The sequence below is a fragment of the Trypanosoma theileri genome, assembly GCF_002087225.1.
Source record: "Trypanosoma theileri isolate Edinburgh chromosome Unknown TM35_Tth_29_V1, whole genome shotgun sequence".
NCBI classification, from domain to species: Eukaryota; Euglenozoa; class Kinetoplastea; order Trypanosomatida; family Trypanosomatidae; genus Trypanosoma; species Trypanosoma theileri.
In genome coordinates, this window is record NW_021639871.1 from 253,018 (window position 1) to 278,343 (window position 25,326).

At 39.8% G+C, this 25,326-nt stretch overlaps 11 protein-coding genes across 11 annotated transcripts; all 11 read left to right on the top strand.

Annotated features, from left to right (window-relative positions):
* Positions 1 to 112: 112 nt before the first annotated feature.
* Positions 113 to 3,469, top strand: TM35_000291920 (putative run domain Beclin-1 interacting and cystein-rich containing protein-like; the record flags this gene model as incomplete). The annotated part of the gene is made up of 1 exon (XM_029028349.1): positions 113 to 3,469. The coding sequence occupies one exon, from the start codon at positions 113 to 115 to the stop codon at positions 3,467 to 3,469; it is 3,357 nt and encodes a 1,118-aa protein (XP_028880376.1).
* A 532-nt stretch (positions 3,470 to 4,001) lies between these two features.
* Positions 4,002 to 5,231, top strand: TM35_000291930 (uncharacterized protein; the record flags this gene model as incomplete). Its single annotated transcript, XM_029028350.1, has 1 exon — positions 4,002 to 5,231. The coding sequence occupies one exon, from the start codon at positions 4,002 to 4,004 to the stop codon at positions 5,229 to 5,231; it is 1,230 nt and encodes a 409-aa protein (XP_028880377.1).
* A 496-nt stretch (positions 5,232 to 5,727) lies between these two features.
* On the top strand, positions 5,728 to 6,939 carry TM35_000291940 (uncharacterized protein; the record flags this gene model as incomplete). Its single annotated transcript, XM_029028351.1, has 1 exon — positions 5,728 to 6,939. The coding sequence occupies one exon, from the start codon at positions 5,728 to 5,730 to the stop codon at positions 6,937 to 6,939; it is 1,212 nt and encodes a 403-aa protein (XP_028880378.1).
* A 394-nt stretch (positions 6,940 to 7,333) lies between these two features.
* TM35_000291950 (uncharacterized protein) lies at positions 7,334 to 12,199 on the top strand (the record flags this gene model as incomplete). Its single annotated transcript, XM_029028352.1, has 1 exon — positions 7,334 to 12,199. The coding sequence occupies one exon, from the start codon at positions 7,334 to 7,336 to the stop codon at positions 12,197 to 12,199; it is 4,866 nt and encodes a 1,621-aa protein (XP_028880379.1).
* A 487-nt stretch (positions 12,200 to 12,686) lies between these two features.
* TM35_000291960 (uncharacterized protein) lies at positions 12,687 to 13,037 on the top strand (the record flags this gene model as incomplete). Its single annotated transcript, XM_029028353.1, has 1 exon — positions 12,687 to 13,037. One exon carries the CDS (start codon positions 12,687 to 12,689, stop codon positions 13,035 to 13,037), a length of 351 nt encoding a protein of 116 aa, XP_028880380.1.
* Positions 13,038 to 13,272: 235 nt separating this feature from the next.
* TM35_000291970 (uncharacterized protein) lies at positions 13,273 to 16,773 on the top strand (the record flags this gene model as incomplete). The annotated part of the gene is made up of 1 exon (XM_029028354.1): positions 13,273 to 16,773. The coding sequence occupies one exon, from the start codon at positions 13,273 to 13,275 to the stop codon at positions 16,771 to 16,773; it is 3,501 nt and encodes a 1,166-aa protein (XP_028880381.1).
* Positions 16,774 to 17,458: 685 nt separating this feature from the next.
* On the top strand, positions 17,459 to 18,736 carry TM35_000291980 (uncharacterized protein; the record flags this gene model as incomplete). The annotated part of the gene is made up of 1 exon (XM_029028355.1): positions 17,459 to 18,736. The coding sequence occupies one exon, from the start codon at positions 17,459 to 17,461 to the stop codon at positions 18,734 to 18,736; it is 1,278 nt and encodes a 425-aa protein (XP_028880382.1).
* A 611-nt stretch (positions 18,737 to 19,347) lies between these two features.
* TM35_000291990 (putative ion transport protein) lies at positions 19,348 to 20,958 on the top strand (the record flags this gene model as incomplete). Its single annotated transcript, XM_029028356.1, has 1 exon — positions 19,348 to 20,958. The coding sequence occupies one exon, from the start codon at positions 19,348 to 19,350 to the stop codon at positions 20,956 to 20,958; it is 1,611 nt and encodes a 536-aa protein (XP_028880383.1).
* A 623-nt stretch (positions 20,959 to 21,581) lies between these two features.
* TM35_000292000 (ion transport protein) lies at positions 21,582 to 23,006 on the top strand (the record flags this gene model as incomplete). The annotated part of the gene is made up of 1 exon (XM_029028357.1): positions 21,582 to 23,006. The coding sequence occupies one exon, from the start codon at positions 21,582 to 21,584 to the stop codon at positions 23,004 to 23,006; it is 1,425 nt and encodes a 474-aa protein (XP_028880384.1).
* Positions 23,007 to 23,582: 576 nt separating this feature from the next.
* On the top strand, positions 23,583 to 23,924 carry TM35_000292010 (uncharacterized protein; the record flags this gene model as incomplete). The annotated part of the gene is made up of 1 exon (XM_029028358.1): positions 23,583 to 23,924. The coding sequence occupies one exon, from the start codon at positions 23,583 to 23,585 to the stop codon at positions 23,922 to 23,924; it is 342 nt and encodes a 113-aa protein (XP_028880385.1).
* Positions 23,925 to 24,189: 265 nt separating this feature from the next.
* TM35_000292020 (uncharacterized protein) lies at positions 24,190 to 24,912 on the top strand (the record flags this gene model as incomplete). Its single annotated transcript, XM_029028359.1, has 1 exon — positions 24,190 to 24,912. One exon carries the CDS (start codon positions 24,190 to 24,192, stop codon positions 24,910 to 24,912), a length of 723 nt encoding a protein of 240 aa, XP_028880386.1.
* Positions 24,913 to 25,326: the final 414 nt, after the last annotated feature.

Consider the following 25,326-nt stretch of genomic DNA (forward strand, 5'->3'; position numbering starts at 1 on the left):
TTTCTTTGTTTGTTTATTTGTTTTCCTTTGTATCTGTGCTGCAGCCAAAGAAGAAAAGAAGAAACAAAAAAAAGGGCAATTTATACACAAACACAGAGAAAGAGAGGGATTGATGTTTCCCACTTTAGTTGCACTCCATCACGCTATACAAGATATTCACCAACTCGCCCAAATCCAACAAGAGAATGATGATGATAATAATAATAGTAACAACGACAGTAATGCGAAGGAAAGCGAAAAACAATTATTTACTTCCACTCCAACTCCAACCATCATCACAGTAAAAACAGGTGATGTAGTGGCGCGGCTTCTCAACAGTATTGAAGAAGCCCTCACACCTGATCCATTATATAATGCCGGTGTATTCTTTACGGAAATTGTCCAGCCGCTGTTAAACCACATACCTCGACAACACAAAACACATTTCCCACTTGAAGAAACATTACGGCATCATCGGCCGGATGCTATAGATGCATTTCGTTGTTGGCTTATCCACAGTCTAAATACAGTAGACTCTTTACGGGAGTCTCTGATGATATTGTTACTATGCCCATCACCTATAGAGGCTGAAGAAGTGAATATGAATAGAATGACGAATACTACTACTACTACTACTACTACTGCGTTGATGAGGAGGAATAGTAATAGTGGTAGTAGGAATCATGAAATAATAGATACTGGAAATATGGAAACTGTATTGTTTAGAAATGAACAGGCACGACGATTGCAGCAATGTTTAGGCCCACATTCCTATCTCCTACGTGAGGAGTATATATTGCAGTTATTAGATTTATTACATGCGGTATGGCACCCTACGCGTGAGATCTCTACAAGAAGAGAAATAAAATCGCATATAATATCTTCTGCAGATGTGTTGATCCAATATCAACTTTCATTCATGGAGGCATTGCCGTTGTTTTGGGATCTGCCGCGTGTCGTGCATGTGGAGAAATTGAAACTGCAAGGCAAGCGAAGAAGAAAGAAACTCCATCAACATCAAGAAGAAGAAGAGAAAGAACACCTAAAAAGTATGGGAGTTGATCGAAAAGAGAATGGGTATGAAAAGAATAAGAAATTCAATGGAAATGGAAATGAGTATATCTACGTTCTTGATGCCTCCACGCAAACTGTGGAAGACAATAAGTGTAGAAATACGCATGAACAGCCAACTAATAGTCGTAGTCGTAGTAATAGTAGTAATAACAGTGCTAGTAGTAGTAGTAGAAGTAGTGTTAATGATACGGATAAGGATAGAAGTCGTTTAAAAGGTAAAATAATTATAATCCATGGGGATCATCATAATAGTGTGCATACAATACCTAAAGCCTCTACACATAGTATTGCTGTTAATACCGTTCATCCATCATCCTTAATGTCCTTTGTAGAGTTATTAGATGCACAGGAGGAACTGGAGAAGGCGCGATCAGCATTACGACGTGAGGAGGAAATCCTGCAATTGCGTGAAGAGTCTCTTGTGGAGTTGGAAAAGGATTATCGTGAGAGATTAGATCTCTTAACACATGTCCTTCGTGGGGCAAAGAAGATATATAATGAGTTTGTAGTGAATGCTCATACAGAAGAACTCCACAGGGCAATTGGAAAAGAACAAACCACAACACAGAAACAGCAGATGGATACTCATATGAATATAAATACAACTGGTATTACGAATGCTGATGTGGAATCTCGATTACTGAATCTTGTTGAAGTTCTTTACGGTAATAATAATAATAATAATAATAATAATAATAATAATAATAATAATAATAATACAACGAGAGCTGCTGTGCCTATTCCGCAAACACCAGAAACGCTTGCTGCTGCTAATAGGATGATTGCCCAATATCAAGAAGAACGTCAAAAACGATTAGGACTGAGAGAACAATCCCATACTTCTTCCGCTGCGCCTATTCCTCTCATGAGGCCGGATGGTGTTTCTCTCATGTTTACACCTGTACTCTTTCCCCCCGCTGTTCTCCCTCGTCCACTGCAGCTGCAGCAACAGGCCTATCGCTGTGCTGATTGCCGTGCCCCACTTGCCGGTGTTGGGGTGAAGTTCTTCCGTCTGGATCGCAAACCACGACGTTGTCATTATTGCACGCAACTCTATTGTCATCATTGTCATTCCAATCAAATGGCGGTGTTGCCGTTTTTGGTGTTAACACATTGGGATTTCACCACCCGACGTGTGTGTGGACGACATTATGAGTGGCTGCGGCGGAATTGGAATCGCCCTTGCTGTACAATGGGTGGACGAGAAGAAGAAAGAGAAGAAGAAGAACAACAACAAGAACAACAACACTTTCATCCAGTGGCGATGAGAGATGCGGTTGTGCTTGTAAAGATACTACGCCATTGGTTTCTTATCTGTGCTCGTATGTTAAGATGTTGTCCAGAGCCGATATCTGCAGAACTCACGGCAATACTACAGACATACTATGCAGAGACAGATGTGATGTACGCATTAAGTGATTTACGTGGAATAAAGTATAGTGAAGAGAATGGTATGATAGCACGGGAACTACGTGGAGGTAAAGCATGGATGGATCTTTTGCATATACGCCATAATACTAATGATAATAATAATCTTACTAATACTAATGATAATAATAAGAATAGTAGTTTATTATTTATTGATCCAGTACATCTTATGACAACTGTCGGTAGTGTAGTAGGTGCTTCTGCGTCGTATCAACGAGCCATGAAGTATTTGCGTGGTTCACTACATAGAGAGAAGAGTCGATCCACTTCTTTAGTCTGTGAAAAGCAAGAAGATGAAAATGAAAATGATGATGATAAGAAGAATAAGGAAGAGGAAGAGAATGATAATGATAAGGATGATGATTGTCATTATTCACACTATTGTCATTCCTCATCTTTAGGGAGAAGTACACATACATCATCCTCCACATCCTCCTCCTTTGCTACTGCAGGAGAGACTATGACTACTAATACTAATACTACTAATACTACTAGTGCAAGTACAATGATTGGAGTGAACAGTCAAACGACTAGTCATGATGAGAAGGAACCGGACTTTGTACGTTATCTCGTTACGCAAATTCAAATGATGGAAAAACATCTTCTTCATGATTGTACATTCTGCGTGGCCCGCACAACAACTGTGTGTGAACTCTGTGGAGATCGTGAAGAGGAGGCACGATTGCCTTTCATAGACGCTGAGGTTTTTGGTATTCGGCTTCTTGAAACCCTAACAAGATCCACAATCTCAACATCATCATCATCATCTCTAGAGGGTTATCACACAGCAGATAATAATAATAATAATAATAATAATAATAATAATAATGGGGATCCACAACTCATTCTCTTAGCCTCTGCAGCCATGCAGTTGGTGCGTGGTGGGAATCGTAATAACAAGAGAAGAAGTGTGGTCGCATGCAAGCGATGTGGTACGAGATATCACAAGTTGTGTAAAGAAAAAATAGCTTGTCCACACTGTACGTGAGAGAGAAAAGTGAATGGATCCAAATAAAGAGGGAAAGAAAGTAATGGACGAATGAATACAAAAAAAAAAATATACAAAAAAGCGTATCTTTGCAAAGTAAATTTGCTCTAGTGTGTTGTGTCTGTGCTTATGTCTGAGTCTCTCTCTCTCTCTGTGTCTATATATATATATGAGTGATGATTGATTATACACATGATTTCTGCTTATGACTGATAAACAGTATATTTCCCTCCCCTTTTTTTTTCTTTTCTTTTTATTATTATTTGCGCTTCATTCCTTTTTTTTTTCTTATAGCTAGTGCTTCTTTTTTTTTCTCTCATTATGATTGCTATCCGTTTGTTTCATCAATTCCAAAAAAAAAAAAAAAAACGAATATAATTGTGGTAAGAAAATGCCCTTATTGTTATGGTCTCTTCTGATGTATGGTATTCCTTTCTTTTTATTTATATTTTCTTTTCTCTCTCTTTATATATATATATATATATATATCGTTTTCAAAGGTTTCTTTACTGGTGAGAAGTGAAAAAGAGACATGCAAGAAGAAGAAGTTGCTGTAGATATTGACCGTCTGGTCGATCACTATTTGGGAATGCAGACCGTAATGGTCTCATCATCTCCTTTTCTTATTAATGGTGACAATGATGATAGTAATAATAATGATAACAATAGTATGAATAAGAATGAGGATGACTTGCAAACAGCGGTGGAGAAGAGAGATACAAGGATAATCCCACCGATAAAAATATCCAACAATAATAATAACAATAAGAACACATTCAATAGCCAAGATGTTCACAGTAGAGGTGATTATGAGGATGAGGATGAGGAGGACATTGAGGCTATAGTAGAGAGTATTCTTCGTGGAGATCGGTGTGGGGATGGCAATCCCGCAGAAGGGCCACTATGGGAAGATGAGAAATCATTCTCCCATCAACATCAACATCATCATCAACAAGAAGAAGAAGAAGAACAGATATTTCCCTTACGAAAAGAAAAACAAAAACAAACAAACGAACAAGAAGAAGAAGAATTAGAAGAAGAAGAAGTGGAATCACCTCTACCAAGGCGAGTAGATGTAGATCCCTCCACTCGCCGCACACACTCCATCTCATCCCACCGCAGTCAAAGCAGCAGTAGTGTCCATCACTTACTCCGTCGGTTGAAGATGTGGCAGGAAAGACGAGATGCAAAACGTCTGCAGGCGGTGTATGAGGCACTTCTGCAAGAACAGGCGGAATGTCCATTTCATCCACAATACACCTCTACTCGTGGGGAGAGTCAAAATAATAATAATAATAATAATAATAATAATAATAATAATAATCCTTATTATTATTATTATTATCATAATAATACCAATAACAAGAGTGGTATACATACAGAGGATCCAAATTGTGTGTTTGATGTAAATGGTGTGGGATCATTTCTCTCACGAATGAAAGAGGCGCGGGAAGTGCGAGAGGCGGCACGGCGGGCGGAAGAAGAAGAAGTGCGGCGTCACTGCAGTAGTGAGACGTGGAATCCACGGCCAACCATACCGCAGCCATTTCTGCTTGGACGAACTGCACGGCGGGGAAAGAGAAAAGGTATGGCGGCTCGCATGGATACATTTGGGCAATATGCGGAGAATATTCGTGCGCAGTTGTTAGAGACACCGTCGATGATTGAAGGGCCATCGGTGCCGAGTGGATTGTTCTCTGTGCCGTCTACAGAACTGCTTCTTCAGCATCTCTCGCACCAGGATACAAGAAGAATGTTGTAGACAAGGAAGAATATATATAGAGAGAGAGAGTTATGAAATATTTTTTTAATATTACGGTTCTTTTATTATTATTATTATTATTATTATTATTATTATTATTATTATTATTATTATTATTATTATTATTATAGTGATTATTTTTTTTTTCTTATTGTGACATCGTGATGTCGTTGACGATATTTATTTATTTATTTTATTCCTTTTAGTCTGTATGAGTATTATTTTTTTTCTATTTGAGTAGTTTACCTCTTGTTCGTGTCTCCATCTATATATATATATATACATATATATATATATATATTCTCCATTATCGTTTGCTATTATTACTACTCACCAGTATTACTGGTATTATTAATTCTCCTTTTGTTTTGTTTTCTCTCTCTCTCTCTCTCTCTCTTTCACAATCTCCTGTTTATCTTTCTCTTCTTTTTTCTTTTCCTTTGTACATAAAAATAAAAGAGTCTTTCTATTGTTATTTCCTGTAATATTAGAAGGGATGCGAGGTTTCTCTTCCCTGTACAGGAATAGTCTTCATCCGCTCTCACTGCGGCATCACACATCGCGGGTTTTCCATCACGAACGACTCACCACTTCCATCTGTTCTTCTCTTCACAGTTATCATAATAATAATAATAATAATAATAATAATAATAATAATAATATCCCTGGTATGTGTAGGTGTACACTCTGTATACCCGTGCGAGCCTACAATACAACAATTCCATCATCTACTTCTCATATAGAAAACAACAGCACTGACAGCGGCTCTAGTGATTCCCAACCTATAGGAACAAGTACAGGAGTTAGTAGTACTACTGATACTACTACTACTACTACTAATAATAATAATAATAATAATAATAATAATAATAAAGATGGAAACTCCTCTTCTTCTTCACATTCTTCATCTTCACATCGTTCACCTCGCACAGTACGTCTACACAACATGCCGCGTACGTGGATGCATGAAGAAGTTGTGGAGTTTCTCCATCAAGTGGCCGAACATGCCGGCATTGAGCCACCAACAACAACACCGTCCTCTTCTCAAGAGAAAGAAGATGAAGAAGAAGAAGATACGACGTCTGCTGTACCTTATGTTACTTCTCCTTTTGTTGTTCGTATGCATATTCCCTTTGGTCGCCGCACTGGTATTATCTGTGGGTCTCCTATTATTCAACTCACCTCACATGATCTCGCTCATTATTTATTACATGATTTGACATTTGACCCAGATGATTATAGAAATCGTATCTATTTTACAGAAGTAGTGGATGCCAATCAGAATAGTAGTGATAATAAGAATAATGATATGGCTTCATTATCAGAGAAGGTGGCGATGGAGGCGGAGCAGCAGGAGGCATTAGAGGCATTAGAGTTGGATCGATATTTATTGGCTCCCGATCTTTTATATGATATTGCGAAAATGCGGCAAAGACGACTTGTGACTCGAAGTTCAAAACTTCTTCTTGAAACGTTTGGAGATGATGAGAATATTAATAATGATAATAATACTGGTGAGAAGGAAGAAGAAGAGGAAGAACAGGTAATGGAATCTGTGGAGAAGTTAAAACCGAAAAAACAAAAGAAGCAAAAGACGAAAAAGAAGACTCTACGCCTTGTTGGGGAATATAAAGAAATGGGTCGAGGTTCCATGCATAGTGTACCGTTAGCGGTTCCATATGTGCAGGGTCGTCGCGGTACATCGTAATCATCACTATTGTAATATTGTTGTTGTGTTTATGAGATGATAATAAAAGATGAGAGGTGATGCTGGTGGATATACGCATTGCACAGCAATAACCTTATTTCGTGTAACTTTTATCTTTTATTGGATATATATATATTGATTTGTATGAAGTTTGGGGGGTTTTTCCCCTGTATTCCATTTATATTTGGGCGTTTTTTTAATAATCTATTTATTGGCTATTTCTTTTTTTTTTTTTTTCGTTTTCCTTGTTGTTACTATTTTACATTAGAGGATTAGGCCTGGGAACCACTTCTCTTCTTTCTTAGTGTTGCTAACAAAAAAAAAGAAGAAGGAGGGGGAGGAGAGGGAAGTATTGCTTCTTTTATGTATTTCATAGAAAGAGATAGGTAGAGGAATGTCAAGTGTACAATGGAATGAGCGAATCTCAATTTCTCCTATGAGTGATGTCAGTCATTCTGAGCTCCGCTCTGTTACTCTTTCACCTGATCAATCTCTGTGTAATCCAAGTACATTGACTTATTCTGGTCTTCATACTACTACTACTACTAATAATAATAATAATAATATTAGTAATAGTAATAGTATTAATGTAAAGGATGAAGCGCATCGTATGTTGGTAGGTACTCGTGTGTTTGGTTTCCAAGATAAGAATAAGGCATGTTGTTTTGGTGTTATTATTGACACTAACAGGAGCGAAGGTGATGTGAATGTGAACACCACTAATAAAGCCAATGAACAAAAATGGAATAGTGATAATAATAATCATAATAATAATAATTGCCAAAGAGTATTTTCCACTACTTTGCTCTCATGGCCCACTGTGGTGATGCTTACACATCACATTCATCTCCACGATGTTCTCTGTAGTTCATCTGCAAGTTCCCTTTTATTCCGGCCGTACTCTATACATTCTCTTCACTCCAATGAAGAACAATTATCATCAACAACATCAACATTATTATCATCATCAACATCATCATCTCTTGTTGTTTCTCCGTGGGAAGATATGATGTGTGCATTACTTCTTCAAACAGAACTCAACTGGGATGGTGCAACTCAGCGCATCATCTCTTGGGAATCGCAGTCTCGTGTGGAGAATACACTTATGGCTCTGCGTACATGGACGCAGTTGTTCTTGGATGGATTTCTTCGCTGGGTTCCCCCATCCACTGGCGTCCGTCTACTCTTCACCAAAGGACACACTAACAGTTATTATTATAGTAATAGTAATAATAATAATAATAATAATATCGTAGATAGATGTGGGGAAATTAGAGTGGCTTTATTAGGTGTGGAGGATGAACGGCTTATACAAGAACATTGGGCCAATTTACAGCGTTATTGGTCTACAGTCGATAGTAGTTCATTAACTTCATGTGATCATAATGTGCATACGGCTTTGGATGGGCGATGTGAGTTATATCGTACGATTGCAGTCTTTCACAAACACTGCCGTCCAGTGCTCCAACAGTTCACAGATGATAATAGTAATAGTAATAAAGAAGAAGAAGGAGGAGGAAGTTGTGTAAATAACAATAGGAAGAAGTGGAGTATAAAGAATAGTATGCAACTTACATATGCAATGGCTATTGTAGCCCATATTGAATTATATCTACAGATGTCATCATCATCATCATTATTATTATTATCTCATGATGATGATGATAATAGTGATAAGTATAGTTCTAATACAATTCCCTTTACTACCGCAGAACAGAATCATTTCATTGAAATACTCGCATTCCTTCTGTTTCCTCAGAGCAAAACCGTCTGTGAAGAAGGACGACGTATGGCTCTTCACTGGATAAACACACATTTGTGTACTCAAGAAGCACATCATATACTCTTTAGTGGTCCATCCAAATTGTCATTTCATGATTTTCTCGCCTCATTTGCACATTGGTTATTATTGCAGGTAGTTCCAAGCTTATTACGTTGTGTTAATGTAGTCTTATCCCGTCAATTGTGTAGTTATGCCTCCTCTTGCAATGGATGTAATGATGAGAATCTTTACAGTGATGTAAACTCCCCTTCTCGAGCATTGCGTTTGCGGTTTCAGCGTGAGATGAGATTAGAGGATAGATCTGCAGGATCTTTACATAAAACAACAACGACATGTAGACGGAATTTGTTAGGAGATATTAGTTTAACAGATTGGATAAAGTGGATGAAGAATCAACAAAGTGAACTTCAATCTGTATCTAAACATGAGAAGAAAAGCCATAAGGGTAAGAGTCATTGTAATAAGATGGATACCTCGACAAGAAAGCAACGTGCATTTTTCTTTTCTTTATCCCCTGCAGGAGTGAAACTTCTGAGTATTTTCGATTCTCTTAACTTGTTTAATACTAATACTACTACTACTATAATAACGGCTGGGCTCTCAGATAGAACATTTGATCGTCCGCAGACGGCGTTGGCGGTGAGTCGCTGGATGGTTGGTTGTAGTAAAGATGAAGTGTTAACACTCCAATCTTCATTAAAAGACTTTCCTTTAGAAAGTGTGGAACGGCAAAGAAAGCCACTGCGGTTATTTACACTTGCGGAGTTTATTTCACATTACCGAATGATTGTGGATGTGCCACGTATTGAACGTATTAGCTTTTCTTCCACGAAGAAAGTAAAAGATGATGTGATTAATGTATTCTGTCCTCTTCCACCTTTATTTGATATCTCGCTTACGCACTTTCATCGCTTTTCGCCGGTAAATCAGGCGAAACTTATTTGCTCCGCTGTTGGGTTAAATTACACAGCGTATGTCTCCAGTAAGGAGGAGAAGGAACACCAACAACAACAACAAGAAGAAGAACAACAACAAGAACAATTACTGTATGGACAAGAAGAAGAAGAAGAGAAAATGGAATGGCAGCAGCAACAGAAAGAAAAACAACAACAACAACAATGTGTAGTGGGATGTGATGAGGTGGGTATGTATGGTAGTGAAATCATGATGACAAAAAAGGCTGTGATGAGAAGAAATCATCGTAATCATCATTCTTCTTATACTTCTACTATTATACATAAACAAGAAAATACACCAGTCTTATTATCATCATCATTATCATCTTCTTCTACGGCTATTACTGTATTGGAGGACTGTGGTATATTGAAAATATATGACTGTGTAGCGATTGAACAATTGGAGTGTGCACGTCATTCCGCATCTCTACAATTGTATACATATGGTATTATCCTTCTGCAAACATTTCTACGTTCCCGCTGGTCTTGGCGATGGAATATGTTGCCACTTCGCCGTCGTGCACATCGGCAGGCTATTATCACCGTTCAAACAGCACTGCGTGGGCGACAGTCCATGTGTCTAGGACGGCAAAAAGCAGAGAAACAACAGGAGCGAGTGATGATGTGGTGTGAGGAGCGTAAACGTCGAGAAGTTATGCGTGAACACCTCATACGTAGATTAGAGGAAACTGCAATCACATGTCTCCCCATGGCAGCAACAGTAGAAGATAAAGATAAAGATGAGAATCTTAACAAGATGTGTAATCATGACCATACTTATAACGACAATGACAATAACTATAAAGGTGAGAAGAATAACATGGAAGGATCATATGATATAAAGATAATGTCTCACGCCACTATGAATACAGGGAATCTCATTAGAAAGTCAATAGATATACCTAATACCACCGCAGTCGTGAAAGCCAGAGAAATGTTTGGTCTCATTCCCTCTGTGAATAGTTCTTCTAAAATACCTCCTTCTCTGGGATCTCATAATAATAATAGTCTTGCAGAAACACTATTTACCATGGAAACAAAAGGAAGATGTTTGGTGGAGTCTATAGAGGCGAAAAAACGACGAGGGATATTTATCGCATTAGAGGAACGAGTTCGAGAACGTTATCTTCTGCAGGAATACCGTGAACGACGTGTGGTGATGCAGCAGGCAATGGAGCAACAACAACAGGCCACAGTGAAGGCCAGTCAACAACAGTGGCGTAAAAGGCAAATGCAACAAAAGCAACGATTGATTCTCTTGCAAAAACAAAAACAAAGAGAAAAAGAAGAAAAAGAAGAAAAAGAACAACAACAGGAGAAGGAGGAGGTAGTGGTGGTGAGAAAGAAAGTGATAAAACCACAAACACATTCTCTCCGCTCTTCTTCTTCCTCTTCAGTAAAGAGAGGTATCAGTGTACCCCATAGTACTGTAACCCCTAAGGATATGCAAGAGAAAGGTACAACTACTACTACTAGTAGTAGTAATAGTAATGATGTTGTTATTGTTATAGACGTAAACGAGGAGGAGGATGATAATGATGATGAAAAGAAAAAGAAAAACGAAAAGGAGTTAATAATAGTTCCTTCAGAATGTCATTCCGTTGCTCACAGACATTCCCCAATATTGTTGCCAAATCCAGAACAGTTGCGTACAAAACGTGGATCTTCACCTTCACCACCTAGTGTTCTGGCGACTGCCAAAGCTGTAGGAATACTGGGAGAAAAAGGAAAAAGAACATTATCCCTAATTACGAAGGAGTCCTCTAGTACCCCAATGATGGCATTATGCAAACATGAGTATGAAGATCGTACATTTATTGAACTAAGTCAACGCTATCGTCGACAATTACTATTACACAGTGCGATACTCTCACGTCTTGGTGTGAGAGAAATGCAACAACGCCGTGTGCTCTTTCTTTCTGCTGTATTGGAGCGTCAAGAGTTGTTAACCCGATGGAGAGATATCATTCTACCGTATACACTCATTACAGAGACATTATATGGGGATTTTCTTGCCGTGATGGTTGTCTTGCAAGACGCTCCACGGCGTCGAGGGCCTAATGCGATGCGTGCAATGATGCGATTGCGTAATCGACATGTGAACATCACTACAGATATAAAATCTCGTGGTAGTCAGGATATTTCGAGAGAATATGAACATAAAGAAGAAAAAGAAAAACAGAAGCGAAAGGAAAGGGACTTAGATAAGGAAAATGGCCTCATTGGTGGTAAGAAGAAAGAAATCCCAACAGTAATGAAACGAGCTGAGTTTCTTCAAAAATCAAATCTTCACGTGCTTTCTGGTCAAAATGTTCCCCTGCGTGCGTCCAGTGAAAAAGATGGAGTGATGGAGGAAATACCAAAAATAAGAAAAATAAGAACATCATCCTCATCAGCGTCAGCAGCAGTAACAGTAACAGTTGCAAGAGGAAGGATGGTAAACTTAAAGAAAGGGGAAACGTCAAGATCATCTTCAAGGAAGCCTGTTGTGAGTTGGGCAGACCCCCCATCATCTCTGTAATTTTTCATGAAGAAGAAGTTAACGAAAGAAAGAGTGAACATGTTTTGTTTATTTGTGTTTTTGTGTGTGTGTGTGTGTGTGTGTTTACACGTGACAGTATCTCTATAGAAATAGAAATTATTATTATTATTTTTTTTTTTTGCTAGATGCAAACTAGATAGATGCATTCACTGACGCATTCCATGGATATGTACTTTCTGATATAACAAACAGGAAGAAAGTGTTATAAAAGAAAGAAATTCTTGTGGTGGTGTTAAGTAAACGATTATAGTATTTATTTATAAAGGTAATAAATATAATGAAAGAAATGAAGTGATACTGTTGTACTCTGTTCTCTTTTTCTTTCTTTTCTTTCTTTTTTTTTCTTGTCAATAAACATGAAAAGTGGGGGTGGGGAGGACCAGGTAAGAGAAACTTTAAAAGAAAGGAACAAAAAAAAAAAAAGAAACCAGATCATTTATTTTTCTTTTTTCTAGTTTAGGTATACATGTTGCGCTTTACACTTCGCAGTCTTGGTGGTCAGCGGCGGTGGTGGAAAGAAGGACGACCGGACTTTGCCCGTGCAAATGAGAGACGGCAGCAACTTGAACTCCGCCGCATTGACGCCAGTCATTACTACGCACCGGTGGAACCCACACCAGAACAGGCCTGTACACTCTATAGACAACTGTTAAAGGCGGGCCATGCACAGTTGCGCGTAACAGACAAGAAGTATTATACGAAAAAAGTACGTTATGAGTTTGAGGTGACAGCACGGCAGACAAGCGCACGTGTTCGTGGAATTATGTTTGAAAAAGGTCAGTGGATGCTGAAGAATAAACTTGGCGGTATCGTATGAGGTGTGTGATGGTTGCAAGCACTAAGTCGTTTAACAGAGAATGAAAGAAAGAAAGAGAGGTGGAAATAACGTGTACAATGAAGTGAATTTGATATATTAATTGAATATTATATATATATATATATATATATGAAAAATGTCAATTAAACAAATATAATTATGTGTATATACAAAAATTGATTTCTTTCTTTTTTGTTTTTTTATTCTTTTCTTTTCTGTACGGAAGAAGAAACTCATGGTAGGGAAAACATACCTTCGGTACACGGTTGGTCCGCAGGGCGGGGCAGTCGCCAGCAATGCGTCCTTATCCCTATGCAGCGTTCTTGCACGTCCATCCTATGCAGATCAGACGACCTCAGGCAATAATAAGAGTAGAGCTCGACAGCGAGATACGGCGGCAGCTGTTTTATTCGCTGCCAGTCTTGAAGCTGTTCGTGTCTACTCTGTTCGCAGTGGGGTCTTGCAGCATACACTCATACCAGCGGAATCCAAGATGCCGTTGGAAGTCACTACACTCCGTGTGGTGCCATTGGAAGCCGTAACTGTATCCTCCAATCCACGTATTGAAGAAAGTGGGTGGATGGTAATGGTTGGATATCAGAATGGTCATGTCGCTGTCTTCTCATGTGGACCGACAGTTAATTATGGCCTTCCTGTCTGTCGTTTCTATGCACTTGGACACAAGTCAGACACCGCTGTTCTTGCCCTCGCCGTGGATCCCCAACGCACCTGTATGTGCAGTGGTGGACAAGACACAGATCTCACGGTTTGGGATCTCGTCACTCAAGAGGCCTCTTTCCGACTACGTGGACATCGTGGTGGTGTTGTGGGCGTTGAGTTTGTCCCACAGGAAGGTGCAGCTGCCGCCGTTGGAGGTGTAGGTATGGGAATGGTTGTAACTGGAGCAGCAGATGGACTTATTAAGGTTTGGGATATTGGTATTCGACAATGTGTGCAGACACTTGTTGCATCCGATGCACAGGTCTCCTCCATTTGTTTGGACAGTGCTGGAAGGCGTTTATATTGTGGATTACGTGAGAGTCAATTAAAGGTCTTTAACACAGAAGCTCTTACGAAAATAGAGGAGAAGAAAAGGAATAATGATGAAGTTGAAGAAGAGGCAATGGTAGTAGAACATGGCAGTATCCCACGTAAACTTCAAAAACCTGTTACTTCTATCTCTTTTTCACATGATGGTGTTTTTATGTTGGCATGTACAAGTAAAACATTGGAAGTATTTCGTATTTTAACCCGAGAAGATGTTCGAAAGAAAGTCTCACGCAAACGTAAGCGACGTGCGGCGAAGAAAGAGAATGAATTGGGAGATGAAGAAGAAGAAGATAATGATGATAATGAAGAAGAACAGGAAAAGCGACGTATGGCAAAAAATGGAGAGATAAAGGGTGAAACTGCAGATAACAATGGTAATACCAATGGTAATAGCAAAAAGAAGACTCCACATCATAGTGCTGGTGGTACTAGTAGCAGCAGTGGTCCTACAACTTCTTCTTTACCTACAGCTACCGCTACGGAGGAAGTTGTACTCTTACGAACATTCTTTATGGATGAGAAGGTACGAAGTGCTTGTTTCGTCCCACCGTCCAGCACTATTGGTAGTGGTGGTGGTAGTGGTCTACGTGACAGTGGTCGTCTACATATTGCTGTCACTTTTAATAACAATAATATTCGCACATACACCACATCTTTAACTACAAGCGAATTGGAAGGTGCCGCTACATGGGCTCTTGATGATCTTACCCAACGTCACACCCTACAAGAGGGACATCAATCAGATATTCGTGAACTCCTCCTAGTTGAGGATGATACTGCATTACTTTCTTTAAGTGCAGAGAAACTTATGTTATGGAATGTTTCCATCACCGGTAATCAAGATTCTTACTATGATGGTGATAATGGGGCCATGAGTACCAATCCACATGACTATTATGATGCGAAGGAGGCAAATGTACGACATCCCACCGCTGTGGGGGCCTTAACCTGCACAAGTCACATCCCACTACAAGACGCAGTATCCATGGCAGCCATCTCGCCAAGTTTATGTTGTGTAGGACAAAAAGATGGAGCTGTATTACTTGTGGATGTACCAGCAGCTGCAGTGGTGTTTGCAGAGACAGGTGTACACGTTGGTGGAGTACGGCACATCGCACGGCGAACAGATGGAAGTGGATTTGTTACTATTGGTGCCGACCGTCGTCTTATTGTGTGGACACTCGCACTCGTTAAAGATGAGAATGAAAAGAAGGAAGACGGTAATGAAGATAATAATAATGATGATGATGATGATGATGATGATGAAGAAAGAGGCCGACGTGGTGGTAACAGGCGTAAACATAATAATAACCACAAAAAGAATGTTAATGATGAGGATGAGGAAGAGGATAAAAAAAATAAGCATAAGGAGGGACATCCTCCTAAGAGGTCTGTTCAGGCCAAACCACAATTATTGCAGTCGATGGAAATTGAGCTTACGGAGTCTCCACTCTTTCTTGCCTTTAGTCCAGACAATCGCTTTATGGCGGTGGGTCTTCAGAACACAAATATTCAACTCTTCTTCGCTGATACAATGAAACCGTATCTTGTGCTTTTTGGTCATAAATTACCACCAACCGCAGCCGCATTCAGTACAGATGGCACACTTGTGGCCTCTGTGGGTATGGATAAATCTCTTCGATTGTGGGGTACAGATTTTGGTGATTGTCATCGTGCTATTCATGCACATGATGACTACGTCACTCAAGTGGCCTTTTTAGAAGGTACACATCAACTGTTAACAGTCTCACTGGATGGATCTGTCAAACACTGGGATGGAGATAATTGGACTATGATTCAGGTATTCCGTCAACATCAACGTGGGGTATGGGGACTGGCCGCCACAGCAAATGGAACCTGTATTGCAACAGCTGGAATGGATAAATGTATTCGATGCTTCCTCCGTACACAAGATATTGTATTTCCTGAGGAAGAAGAAGAACGTATGGCACAAGAGGCAATGGATGAGGAAGCAGCGAAACGTACAGCTATGCAAACACTTGAACAGCAGAATCCAGAAGTTGGTGTGGCTGGACAAGTTACAACTGCCACTACGGCTGCTGCGGAGAAACTAATGGAAGCACTTGATCTTGTCAGTATAGAACTACAACGTCGTGAGAATAGAGAAGACCTTGCCCCACCACATCCATTACTTGCAAATAAATCGGTGTGGGAATATCTCTGGTCTATCATTGAGAGTGTACGCCCAAGTGAACTACGCCATGCTCTCTCTTCACTCACCAGTACTCATGTGGATGCCCTACTTAATTATCTTGAAACCATGCTAGAGGAACGGGCGGTGTTAAACTATGAGATTGCTGCGAAGATTGTATTGGCGCTTGTAACGGTCTCACCGGGCACTTGTGCGGGTGGAGCGGGTGCGGCTGCCGCCTCTGCACGTGCGGCGATTGCGGGTGAAGTGTCGGAGGCGCATGGGGCCCGTAGACTCGCCGCCCTTCGCCGTTTGATTTCCGAAGGACTTGACCGCACCGTTGGGCGAATGGATTACAATATAGCGGGACTTCAGTTTGTGCGGCAGGTGGTGGAGGATAAGGAGAAGGCACGCTTCTTTGATTTGAGTAAGATACAGGGATATAAGAAGAAGTATCATACCCGGGCGTTGACATCCAGTGGGAATGAAGAAAAGCAACAACAACATCAACAACAACAGCGTAAGGTGAGGTGATAAATATTTCACCTTGTTGTTATTCTTATGACAATTTTTCGAAGAGCAACAATAATAACAACAAACGAACAAACAAACAAAAAAAAAGACAATTGAAAGAAACGTTTAAAATGAAATGAAAAAGGAAAGAATTGAAAAAAAAGAAGAAAAACATCACATAGATATGCAAACATATATACATACATTATTTATACTATATATATATATATATATATATATATATAACGTGTGGATGGGATGTGTTTGTGTGTCTGTGTGTGTGACCAACATGAAAAGAGAAGAGTAATTTTAATGCGAATAACGTCTCAGATAAAACAGAAGTGTTTTTATTTTACTACCTTCATTTTTTTTTAATTTCCTTGTCTTCTGTAGAAGTGAATTCGCATGTTAGATCTGTAGATTATTTCACTAATCTAATGTATATCACTCTCTAATATTTCTTGTTTTTGTTTCTCTATTTATTTATTTATTTATTTATTTATTTATTATGTATACAACACTATTATCTGTCTCACATTCTGTGGAAGAATAAGAAGAACAGGTGGGGGTGCAGGTTGGGAAACAGCCTCTCTCTGCAAGCATAGAAATAGAAGTTAAAAAAAAAAAAAAAATAGGAGTGATATATAGATAATCATTCTCTAATTTATATACATATATAGAAACCCATAGAAAAGATAGTTTGCTAATGAGTAATGTAGAGGAGGCGTTGCTGCATTTACAGCACCTCATTGTTAAGGCCCGACAGAAGAGTCATAGTGGGAGTAATGATAGTGACGATAATAACAGCACAACAAGTGAACATGTTAGTGTTGGGGAAATAGAACAGCGGTTTGCACTACTGGAAGAGGAATTATTTCGCCAAGAAGGTCTACAACAGCAAGCTATTGAGCTTCACCGACGTTCTAAACAACGACGACGCGAACAACAACAACAACAACAATATCATCATCATCAAGAAGAAGAAGTAGAAGATATAGATAGAAGTGATTCTGTAGGTGAAAACGCAATTGCCTCATCCAAGTCTTATAAACTCTCTCACTCCATATCCTCAGATGATCAAATGTCTCCTCATGTGAAGAATACAATAGCAGCAGCAGCAGCGACGGCAGTATCCATGGCAACACCAAAACTGAATAGTGAACTCCATCGGGGTCCCTCAATCTCTCTCAGTAGTACTGCCTCTCCACGACAGCGTAGTTCAACACGGGAGGCAACGCCGTATACAGAGATAAAAAAGAATAGAGAAAAGGAAAAGAAGGAAGAAATACCAGTACTCTCACAGGGTACACATGCTCCTCTATCGTCTACTGCAGATACCGAGGCACATGTATTAGTTAACCTTATAGATGGATCAACGCAGTTAAGAGGAATTTTCACTACCAATGACAATGCTAATAATAATAATAATAATAATAATAATAATAATAATAATAATAATAATAATAATAATAATAATAATAATAATAAGACTAGTGTTGATCCTTATGCTGGGGAAGAGAGGATACCTTCTAAATACCAATATTGCTGTTTCAGTACTCCCTCCTATTCCTTCGCACAGGCCTATGCAAATGATGATCGACAGCGTCTTCTTTTCATTATTGATCAACTCTCACATGTACTGCGTGAGGAACGATCTCAGAAGGAGGCACTCCAGCAGTGTGTTATTCCTGTAATGGTGCGACACATTGAAAGACTCGAACGAGAGGTGGCGTTGCAGCAACGTGAGATTGCCGCTTTAAAAAGGGAAGTAGCACTGCAGGTGGAACTCACACGCATGACAGAGTCATCAACTGATGACGATAGTGAGAGCGATAATGATAATGATAATGATGTCAATCATCACACTGATAGTGGTAAGATGAAGAAGAAACTTAAAAGGGAAGGACATGTAGCGGATCTACTACTACAGTGTGAAGAGCATCTGCGTCGTCTTGTACATAATAATAATAATAATCATAAATGAGAGGGCTGATATTTAAATGGATGCATTCATAAATAAATAAAATAAACAGTTGGTCATGGTTTTTTCTTCTCCTTATTATCTCCTATTTTGTTTCTGTTAATTGAAGTAGTTTATGGCTCGTTTGTTTGTTTTTGTATTCTTCCTTTCCCTCTCTTTTTTTTTTGCACGAGTGGGAAGCAGTGCCAACTAATGGCTCCTGTTCTGTGTGTGTGTTTGACCACCAAACTTATCACTTGGTCACAATGTATTCTAGTTGCATTGATTGCTATGATTTATATTTGATATAATCATATTGTTTTTTTTTGTATTGTATTGTTTTCTTGTTGATCTCAAAATAAGTAATCAGATTTTTGTTTCACCTATATATTATTATTATTACTCTTTCTCTTTTTCTCTCTTTGTAAATGTTTCAAAACGAAAAGAGAAAGAAAAACATAGGGAAGGTAGTGGGTAACTCACGTCTGGGGGGAAAATCTCTTGAAGATATTTATTTTATTTATTTTTTTCGTTATTCTTTTGAAAGAAAAAAAAAAGAAAGAAAGTTACCTTCTCAACGAGGAACATAGTACGTACATATATTTTTTAGTGGTTAAACCCATTACATATTAAATATGCGGAGAGGTAGAGAGACCAGTATTGGTGAGGCGTGTGAAATGGAAACACGAACCAGTTCAATGTCAACATCACGAAAACGGAGTGGAAATGCTGGCAGTAGAGCATTACGTGCCATTCGAAAAAAAACACAGGCAGTTACTTTAGCCCCTCGACTTCTCGGTACCCGCGTGAAACACCTTCTACGGGATGAATTGTATATTGATGTGAGTATACGTAATGCCCCAACTGTGGTAACGAATGAAATTGCTAATTTAGAGCTTCTCGCAGCTTATCACCGCTGGTTGCGTGGAGTACATGCGCTGCTTGCTATTGTGGTGTTTGTCCTTTCCCTAGTGCGTGCAGATGTAGTAGTGAACTGGACCATTCTCGCTGTATCGATTGCAGCCATATTAATTATTATAAAGGTGTACGGTATTAAGGCAGAATATACAGGACTTACGAATGTCATGTATAAAGAAAACCGCAGTGTTCTCACTTCACCTTTTGTGAATCAAATGTTTTTGGAGATTTTAATATGGATTATTCAAACTCCACCTATTATTTTATTTTGGCGACCATTCTTTGAGCTTTTGAATTATTTCATCTTTATTCGTCTCTATGTTATTGTGGTGTATATTCATAATGCTGTCTATGTCCATCGTACCTTCTGTCGTGCTATGGCAGCTGTAGTGGGATTGCCGTTGAGTATTTCTTTTACTATACGTACTGCACTTGTGTATAGCAAAGCAAAGGTTACCTGCTTTACAATACTGATTTCGTGGATTAGTATTGGTTGTATGTATAGTAAAGCAGAACATGTCTCTTTAAGTGATGGTCTTTGGTTTTCATTTCAAACCCTCAGTACTGTTGGCTATGGAGATCTTTCACCCACAACGACCACAGGGAGACTGGTAACTGTGTTAGCGTGGATTGTAAGTTTTCTTCTTATTGCGTATATGGTTGTTATTCTTCATGGTTCTCTCGTACAGGATGAGAATGAATATAATATGTACGTTTTGATGCGATGTCACAAACTTTCACATAAGGTACGAAATGAATCTGCACGTGTAATTCAAAAAGCATGGCGTTTTCACCGCGCTAGTCTTCAACTACCACAAACAAGGATACGGAAAGTTAAAACATTATTGCAAGCATGGTCCCTCACACATACTATTTCTAGACTTCGTTATGTACGACAAGATTGGGTGTATACAACACGTCTATTTCGAGAGAGAAGACATAATCCTATTGTGGGGTTATCAGAATATAAACACCGAGAAGAACTGTATATTGCACAATGTGCAGCTCGACACACTCAGCGACAGAGTGATGTGGATGCCTTTATGCAATTACTGTTAAAGAAACAAGATAAAATGCCGACACGTGAAGAAGTAGAGCAAGCCATTATTAGTAATAGCTTAGATAACAGTTTTTCCTCCTTTTTGGATGGAGCACGTGCCCCAAACGTAGTTACTACTAGTGCTGTACCATCGCTTGATATTGGGAGTCTTTTCGATAAGGTAGAGGATTTAGAAACTAAATGCAGAGAATTAACAACAACTATAGAATCCCTTTTGGCGACAGCAGCGACTAACCCTCCCAGTCTCGCTCATTCACACGAGCGATAGATCCATAAATTATATATATATATAAATCAACTGCTGCATATCTAATGGCATACACAAAAACACAAAGGTAAACACATAACGGAAGAATGAGAGGATAGGAATTATGGTGATGATGATGAGTAAATGTTGTTGCCAACTTTTGTGTGTTTGCATGTGTGCATGTATTTTTTCTCTATTTATTTGGATGCTATCGAATGAAAAAAAAAAAAAATTAATGGAAGGTTCAACCGGTTCATATTGAGTTTTTATTTATTTTTATTTTTCTCGTTGTTTTTTTTTTAGCCTTAATTTTTTTTTAGTTCTGCCTCTCTTTCTTTCTATCAGCGTTACGGACATAAGATTTACCCAATAATGAAAATATGCGTTACATATTGTATTGTGACTGATGTGTAGAACTTTCTCATGCTTGTATCTAATTCTGTTTTTTTTTTTTTTTTTTTTGTTTGTTTGTTTATGTTTTTTTTTTTTTTTCTTTCATCTTTCTGGTCTATATGATTCTTTGGGTAAAAATGTACACATAAATAAACGGGTATTTTGAGCAGATTGAACAGAAAGGAAAGAGTTGAAGTAAAAAAAAAAAAAAAAACTATTATCGAACCCCAGAGGGAGGGAGGGTAGACGTAATGGAGCTTCGTGAACGAGCTGAACGGCTTTTGCGGCCACATGAACCCACTCCTATTCCTCCTGTAACAGAAAGCACCCGTCTACTGTCTCGGTCTGAACAGGCAATGATGAACCGTCGTTGGCTACGTGGGGCAATGTGTTTTTTAGCAATTATCTGTTATGGTCTTTCACTTTTTGAAGAGACTGTAATCACGCACTCCCTTATTCTCGTTTTTTCCCTCGCCGGTGAGGCTGCCATCATTGGAATTTATCGTGCCAAGGCACGTGTATATGGGATCACCAACCGAGCTGGTGATAAACCCACGGTGAATGTCTTTCATTCACCTCTTCTTGACAAAATGCTTCTAGAGATGCTAATATGGATTATTCAAACTCCACCCATTCCTGGTTTAGCGAGGGACAGCTGGTTTATGTGGCTTGACACCTCCCTCCTCCTTCGTTTCTACGTGGTAGTAATGTATGCGACGAATGCCACGCAGGGTTCCAGCTTTGCTCGTGGGGTGGCATCTGTTGTAAAGGCCCGCCTTACCCATCGCTTCTATCTGCGGGGCTCGCTGCTCTCTTGGGGTCTGTTGCTTCCTGTGACTGCGCTGGTGGGCGGGCTGCTGCTGCTGGGCACCTTCATTGCGCGGGTGGAGGGACTCCCTTGGGTGGACGCCGTTCATCTCACCGTTGGCAGCGCCTCCCTCGTCGGCCTCGGCGATGTGACCCCCGTAACGGCGGCCGGGCGGACTGCGGCGGTGGCGGCGTGGCTTCTCGGCCTTCTCGCCCTCGTGGGGGTCATCGGGGCCGCCGCGACCACCACACGTCTCGGGCCCGCCGGACGACATCTGCACGCTCTTTTCCGCAGCAACGCCATCCGCGCCAGACTGCCACCTCACGCCGCAAAGGTCCTCCAGCGGGCATGGAGATTACATGCCGCAAGGCGGGCACGGAAAGGAGTCATTACACGACAAATCGCCGCCTATTTACTCTCGCAGCAGGTCATCACGTTTAGGGACATGCGGCGTGAGCTGAGGCATTTTGAAGCAATTTTCCTCCATTCCATCCGAACTGTAGAGGATTACATGAACCCCACACCACGTAGCTCACCCGGGGTCACACCGCAAACCTCCCGTCCAATTTCCCCCGTCAGTACACCGCGAGCACGTCAAGGACTTTCATCATTTCAGGAATTCCATGGGAAGGCAGACAGGCACATGAGTTTGACAACGACGCCAAAGACACCCCGGATGCAGCATCAACAAAAACAACAAGCGACTGTTGCTGATGCTACTCCTACTGCTACTGCTACTGGGACCAGGCGGTCTTTGACAGATTTGGAGCAGATGCTTTCGAGGTTAGAGGGTTCACTAGATACTCTAAAAATCCATACCGAACGGCTTCAGAGTCGCCTAGGGAGCAGGAATACCATATCGGTGTGATTATATATATATATATATTTATATTTATATTTGAGTTGTGGAGGTGTCGTGGTGATATTGCTCTTGGTATTCTCTTTTTGAGGTATGCTTAGAACAACAGAAAAGGGGCAAAAAAAAAGGGCGAATGCTCTTTTCTTCTTTTATATATATATTGTTCTTCTCTACTGCTGTCAATAACAGCACTGTCATTGATGATCATTACTATTACCACAGTTGTAGCGGGGTTTTGCCCATTTTGTTTTTATCCGTTTCTCTCTTCGTTTTGTGAAACATGTTTTTGTACCCTTCTTTTTTTTTTTTTGTTACTTGCCTTTATATATATGTGTGTATACATATCATTCTGAGCATCAACGTTGTTGTTGTTGTTTTTTTTTTCATTCTTCCTTCATCTTAACGGTCTCGTGTAGTCTGAGCTAAGCGAGGGATTAACTATACATTCCACATACCCATACCCAGATAACCTTTTTTTTTTCTTTTGAAGCTCTGGTGGCATTCACAGAACCATTTGGTTGAGGCAAATCATCCTGTTACATCAAGTGAAATTAAAATAAATTAAAAAAAATTAAAAAAAAAAATATGACCCGGCAATCAGATGTACAGGAGTGCATGAACTCCATCTCCAATCGCTCCGAGAAGGCAACGGATGTCCGCGCGTATGACGAGCAGTCCGTTGAAGAGCGCATGCGAAAACTCTTTACTGAAATAGCGGAAAAAAAAGCAGCAGAGAAGAAAAAAGCAGATGAACTGGCGCAGATACCAGTAAAAAATGAGGACGTGGAGGTGCTAATGTCTGAACTCGGTTGGGAACGTACAGTAGCAGAACATCGGCTACGTGAGAAGAAAGGTGATATTGTTGCCATAATGCGGGAAGTTGTTGGACTTCCAAAGGCAAAGGTGACCGTGAAAACAGTATCTTAAACACATGTACAGAGAAAACACAAGAAAATAAACGGCATTGTGTATCAAATACCTTAAAGGTAAGTGAAGAAGTATCTTTTAACATGTCTGTGTTTGCGGTGGTTTCTCCTGCATTCTTGAATAAACTGGGAATTCCCTTCAGGACCAAAGCTACCACTTGTACTGCATTTCATGAGGCATTTTTTGCCTTTCTTTTTTGAATCCCCCTTTTTCATATGGGCGCTGATAATGAGCGCAATGTTGCATTTTTATTTTGTTTCTGCTGATGCCCATTCACACACACACTCTCTCTCTCCTCGTATCAAATAACGCTCTTCTTTCCTTTACCTTATTGAAAGAAACCATCAAGACACAAAGAAATCCAGGGAACTTCTTCAATAAGATGAGAAACACAGGCCCACTCCTTTTTCTCATTTGGTTTGCACTACTTGTTTCGCACCCTGTTTCCGCACGATCGTCAAAGTCGGAGCATGTCATGGTGTTCAGCGGCACTGGTTGGGAGTCTGTGGTTAAGAGCAAACCTGCTGAACTTCGAAACGCCCTCATCACCGATATTACATCTCAGCTCATTCGAAGGTATGCCTTTGATACAATTATAACTATTGATTCTCTGAAAACATCTGGCAACCTGCAGGTTGGAGTCTCTGTCAATCAGACAGTTCTCAAGGATAATGCCGATGCAGCTTTGCAGCATGTATGGCCAGCCGATGAAGCCAACTCTATGATTACTCAAGGCGCGTACCGCAAAACGTTGGCGTTGTACTCTGGGCCAGGCACCGCGTCCCTCATCAGTATTCAGGTCCCTACATTGTTTGGTAAAGTGAATGAATGTGATGCGCTTTGCGTGAGATTAATTGCGATGGGAATTGTCATGACTGTAATCATGGGGGTTACGATGCTTCTCGTGATTTTGTGGGTGTGTTGTCATTGGTGTTGTTGTAAATCTGACAAAGAAGATGTGCTAACGGGAGATAATCCCTTTAAATAAATTTTTTTTTCGTTTTTGTTTTGTTTTTTTTGTTCCCATTTGTTTTTGTTTTTGTTTTTTTGTTGCTAAAGGTAATGTGCGTTTACCATTACTAATTATCACCCCCACATGCCCACAGACAGAACGGTTCACAGCTATATATATATATCTACATGACTTATCTATCTGTTGCCTTGGAACTGTTGTTATACTATACATATACTCATATAGAGATACATCTAATTGGTTCTTATATACATATATAATATTCTGCTGTTTTTTTTTCGTTGTGGGCGGTTTAAAGACATTTTGTATTTTACACTCCCATCAAGAGAATCCATGCATATTGTTTTGTTCTTCGTTATTATTCCTTTTTTCATATGAGCGCAATGTTGCATTTTTATTTTGTTTCTGCTGATGCCCATTCACACACAC